This window comes from Periplaneta americana, chromosome 9, assembly GCF_040183065.1.
Source record: "Periplaneta americana isolate PAMFEO1 chromosome 9, P.americana_PAMFEO1_priV1, whole genome shotgun sequence".
In the NCBI taxonomy this organism is placed as follows: domain Eukaryota; kingdom Metazoa; phylum Arthropoda; class Insecta; order Blattodea; family Blattidae; genus Periplaneta; species Periplaneta americana.
In genome coordinates, this window is record NC_091125.1 from 105,584,121 (window position 1) to 105,589,357 (window position 5,237).

The 5,237-nt window shown below is 32.9% G+C and overlaps 1 protein-coding gene across 1 annotated transcript in view; it reads right to left on the reverse strand.

Annotated features, from left to right (window-relative positions):
• The window catches only part of LOC138706357 (uncharacterized), a 469,670-nt gene extending 464,838 nt beyond the window's left edge, over positions 1–4,832 (reverse strand). The window contains exon 1 of the mRNA XM_069835536.1: positions 4,547–4,832. Coding sequence (XP_069691637.1) covers positions 4,547–4,720 — 174 coding nt within the window. The 5' untranslated portion in view covers positions 4,721–4,832. The remainder of the gene's footprint in view (positions 1–4,546) is intronic.
• Positions 4,833–5,237: the final 405 nt, after the last annotated feature.

The following is a 5,237-nucleotide window of genomic DNA, read 5'->3' on the forward strand; positions in this document are numbered from 1 at the left end:
TACAAAATTTACGATGACCAAACAACTTTTTAATAACAACAGCATGAATGTAGTAGGCTGTGATCGGAAACGAGAACGGCAAAGTTAAAAGTTCGCCATCCTTTACGTTCCCGTTCCCGAGCTCCGGTAAAGTACTCCTTAATTGTGAATGCTCACATTTAAATATATGTATTTTTTACATTTTTCCGTTCTCGTTCTCGTTTTTCCGTTTCCGGTTTATTGCGGACCAGCCTTTAGCCGACTGAGCTACGCTGGTGGCTAAGTACGTAATATTATTGATTCCAAAGTCATGAATATTGAGTAGGTCTACGTCAATAAGATTTTCATAGGTAACGGAAATAACAGTTTTGGTTTCAGCATTTTCTAATGCCGTTCGTTGTTCTTTCCAGTTTTCATAATTACTAATAACTTAATAATAATAATAATAATAATAATAATAATAATAATAATAATAATAATAATAATAATAATAATAATAATAATTCTTTATTTATAATGGCAGAGTTAAGGCCATAGGGCCTTCTCTTACACTCTACCAGGTCACAAAGTATACAAGCAGTTAAAATTTAACAAAAAGTTAAAGAACAGAATACTAACATATTACAAAAAAATAATAATAATAGCATAATAAAATCGACACTAAACAACATGAAGATAATACCATAATAGAAAAAAAAAGAAAGTAAAATACATTGGAATATAGCGAAAGCAGCTCATTTAGTACAAATGGTTAATATGGAAAAACGTAAGGAAGAAGATATCAAAATGGAATGTAATAAAATAATAATAAAAAAGAAAAGAAATACGAAAATTAAATAAAATTCACGATAAAAAGGCTATGATAATAAAATAATAAATTCATCGGCTGATAAAGAGAACAAAAAGGGGAAAGGAAGGAAAAAGAAATATATAGCCTATAATAATAATTTATTTTTGAAACTGCACAATGTCCGACAGTCTCTGACATGTTGTGGTAGAGAGTTCCAGAGATGAGCTGCAGAGACGATGAAAGAGGAAGAGTAGAAGGATGTTCTCTGTTTAGGAATGGAGAGTGTGATGTGGTGTTGTGAGCGAGTATCTATTTCGTGATATGAGGACAAATGTTGAAAACTAGAAGCTAGGTAGCTAGGGTTAGAGGTTTGAAGAATACTGAAAAGTAAAGTGAGAGAATGAATAGTTCATCGCTCTTTGAGACGGACTCAGGACAGCATATTTAGTGAAGGTGTGATACGGTCAGATCTACAGACGTTGCAAATAAATCGAACACATGCATTATGAACACGCTGTAGTCTGTCAGTCAGTCTCATGTTAAGGTCAGTGTAGAGTGTGTCACAGTAATCAAAATGAGGCATCAAGAGCGACTGCAATAAATTCTTCTTGAGAAGCAACGGAAGGAAATTTCGAATTATTTTTAGTGTATGAATTTTCATAAAAATTATTTTATATACAGTATGTGTGTGATTTGAGTATTCCAACTTAAGTTTTTGTGTATCAGATGTTTAATAATACTGTGCATCAGAGACATACAAATTGGAATCTTGTGAGCAGAAATACATTTCGTGATTCCATCAAAACTTCAGTAACACTTTTCTCAATGTTTTCGTTTTGCAACTTTATGTAAAAAAGCAAGCATTAGGACTTAACCTGCAAGGCTGCTTCATACATAAAATTGAAGCTAATTAAATTATCCATGTTCTAAACAGAAGAAACAAGTTAGAGCAACTAACTAGGGAAGTAATAACATTGTACACAAACTAAAAATAGTTTTTAGACAGTTAATGCTAAAAGTTGGCTTATTACTCGTAACGGTGCATAATTATGATCGTGACTGTTATGGGCAGCGTATTAGAAGTAACCAATTCTAACACTAAAGTTAAAAACAAATAATCCATCATCTGTTCAAAGAGTTGACAAACGAAGCAAGGTCTACATTTAACAAATGCTGTTAGTAAATTATTCAATTAGGCTATCAATTATGTACAAATTTTATTTACAAGTTTTTAAGAAATGTTAATATGAATACTGGCTGATATAACAATTATGCATGATATACGTGTTAAAAGTAATTTAACTTTGATAGTAGAAGTGGTACACACTGCCTAGCGACCTCGTTTCGCAAACATCTCTACTGACAAAATGAGTTGACAACACTTGTAACATTTATGTAGGCTAACAATTATTATTACATTTCCAGCACATATGGGAAAATTAATGTGGATTATAAGCCGATAATTTTCAATTTCTGAACATTCTTTACCTATTTAAGAATAACTTGGAGCAAAGAAGACTAATTTAAATAAATTAGAAAAAAAGAGACTAGGATTTATTTCAATTTGAGTGATTTCCACTTTTACGCTACCCCCTTCCCCTTTCAATTCCAATAAAACATACTGAGTACTGAATTCAACCGAAGGAGACTCTGGTAAAATAATAGGTAGGCCTAATAATAATAATAATAATAATAATAATAATAATAATAATAATAATAATAATAATAATAAAATGTAATAACAAAAAGGTTAACAATGGCATAGCTTATGTTCATGTTCAAAAGTAAAACATTATAGAAAATTGTAAAAAATTTTAGAAAATTGCAAAATTCTAAAAATTGTAAAAAATGTAAAAACTGTAAAAAAAATGTAAAATTGGAATTGTAATATTTTAAAATTTTGACTTGTTCCACATCTTAAAGCTTCAATGCTAATGTAAGATCTATGGAATATAATAAATGAAATGAAAATGAAATTGAGTACCTTAAATAAGGACTCAAAAAGGTATTACATGCAGTGTATTTCAGACCTGGCGGCGCTGAGGTGCTATTTTTCGAGAACTTATCTGACTTTCATATTACCGTCAAATTTTTCATTTATAAAAAGTCATATTTTATTCATATTTAGGTTAAACAATTTCATAGTGGGGTCTACCTTACATTTTCCATATTAGCCTAACTATTTGTACTAAATGAGTTGCTTTTACTATATTCCAATGTGTTTTACTTTCTTTTTTTCTATTATGGTATTATTTTCATGTTGTTTAATGTCGATTTTATTATGCTATTATTATTATTATTATTTGTAATATATGTTAGTAGTCTGTTCTTTAATTTTTTGTTAAATTTTCACTGCTTGTATACTTTGTGACCTGGTAGAGTATAAGAGAAGGCCCTATGGCCTTAACTCTGCCAGTATAAATTAATTCATTACTTAATTTATTTTATTATTATTATTATTATTATTATTATTATTATTATTATTATTATTATTATTATTATTCCGCAGATTTAATAATCTTTTATCTATATTCGAACCAAAATACTTTCGCCTGACACTCCATAAGTATTTCTATGGAAAGGGTAATTATTATAATGATTATAATAGTAGTGGTGGTGGTGGTGGTGGTGGTGATGATGATAATGACGAAAGCAATTACTGCAGGTACTACCGAAATATTAGAGCCAGGGAACTTTTCTGTTTAGGAATACACCACTCACACGTATATTATATGAAGATTTTCGGGTGATGATTTGATGCAATGTATATCACACATTCAATAACCAGAAAGAAGTCGGGATCATTAAAACAATAATGCTGTTATCAACGAATATTTTAACACAGTTTTTAGCAGTGTCTGCATTGAAGTGGGAAAACCGGGAAATTTTCCCACTTCTAGATTTTTCCCCAACTTCTGTATTCCTGTGTTCAATCTCAACTGGGGGGAAAAATCCCACTTTCTGAATACATGTTTTAATATCATTACTACCACAACCGCCTAAATAGCGATAATGTTCCTGAAATTTCATTTCCGAAAACTTCCTTTTATTTTTGCGTGGCGGTCGAACACATTTTCTCCTCTATGGATAGAGTGAATTTTCAATATTGAGCTTATTCTGAATGTATTTTGTAAATATAATCTGAATTTCAAGAGTTTTCTTAAAAAGCTATATTTTAATACAAAAAGGGTATATTAAAACATTTCATTCTTTTTTTAATTACGCCAGAAGTAAAATACGTTTGTTGCTGTCGTTTTCATTAATACAATTTTGCAATTGATTTATGAGTTACCTAATACCTATTAAATCACAGGTTAGGATAGGAAAAGTTACATTACCAGAAATTCAAAATATCATGTCAGCTGTCACAGTAATTAAAATAAATCTGAAGAAGAAGAAGTAGAAGAAGAAGAACAACAACAACAATAATACATAACTTCATATCGAACTTTAAAACCGAATATATTATAAATGGTATGAATATTTAAAAAGTAAATAATTAATATGTCAAAGAGAAACTTTTCCTCTCGTCTACATTTTTATCAATTCGAATACCGATTTTACGGAAAGTGCGTGAAGTTCTTTCAAGTTTACAACAAGCGAAAGAGTCAATATTATGTTCAAACATACGGATTTCAAAATTAACCTCGCCTCACTAGATGTCAATGAATGGCAATCCATCAACGTCACATTCATGGGATCTCCACTGACCCCATCCTCCCTCCCCCCCCACAGCGGTGTACATAACATGCAAAACAGGAATGTGTGTTGGTTTACCTGGCAACAAGCTGCATGGTGCAGGGGTGAAGTACCCCCACCGCCGCCCCCACTAGCACTCCCGCCACCCTCTTGACGTAATCTGGCACGTTCCACCCTCGCAAGTGTGGGTGAATCTAGAAGAGAGGGAGACGCGCTCCCGGGGGTGGAACACCCCGCGTCAACTACCAGCATCTTTTCAGGAACTCCACTACCAACTCGCGAGACTAGCCACGCGGCTACCTGAACCTCTACTGGCGAGAGTCCGCGGCGAACTGCAGGTCGGCTCGGCGGCGGGAGACTCTCAGGCGCGCGCAGAGCCACCCAGCGGACACTCGCCGCACTTCCGTGATCCTCTAACACTGCCTAATATCATGTAGTGATGTTAAAAGCGGTTGTTTGTCCCGGAACAAATAGATAAGTGCGCACACCGCAAAGACACAAAATTGGCTCCTTTTTCAAATAAACAGTAATAACAGACATTGAAATACTTTTGCATTACAAAATCCAATATGTTTTCAATGTCTTATGTGTAATGAAATACCGCATTAGACCTCCTCGCATTTAAGACTTCCTATACTATGAGAGCAAAATGTAAAATATATACATCTCCGCATATTAGATCTCTCCGGCATATGTATAATACAAGGCTCTAAGTTCTGAATTCCTGCCTAAAACTTTCGCACAGTATTGTACATTATCATTTACAAAT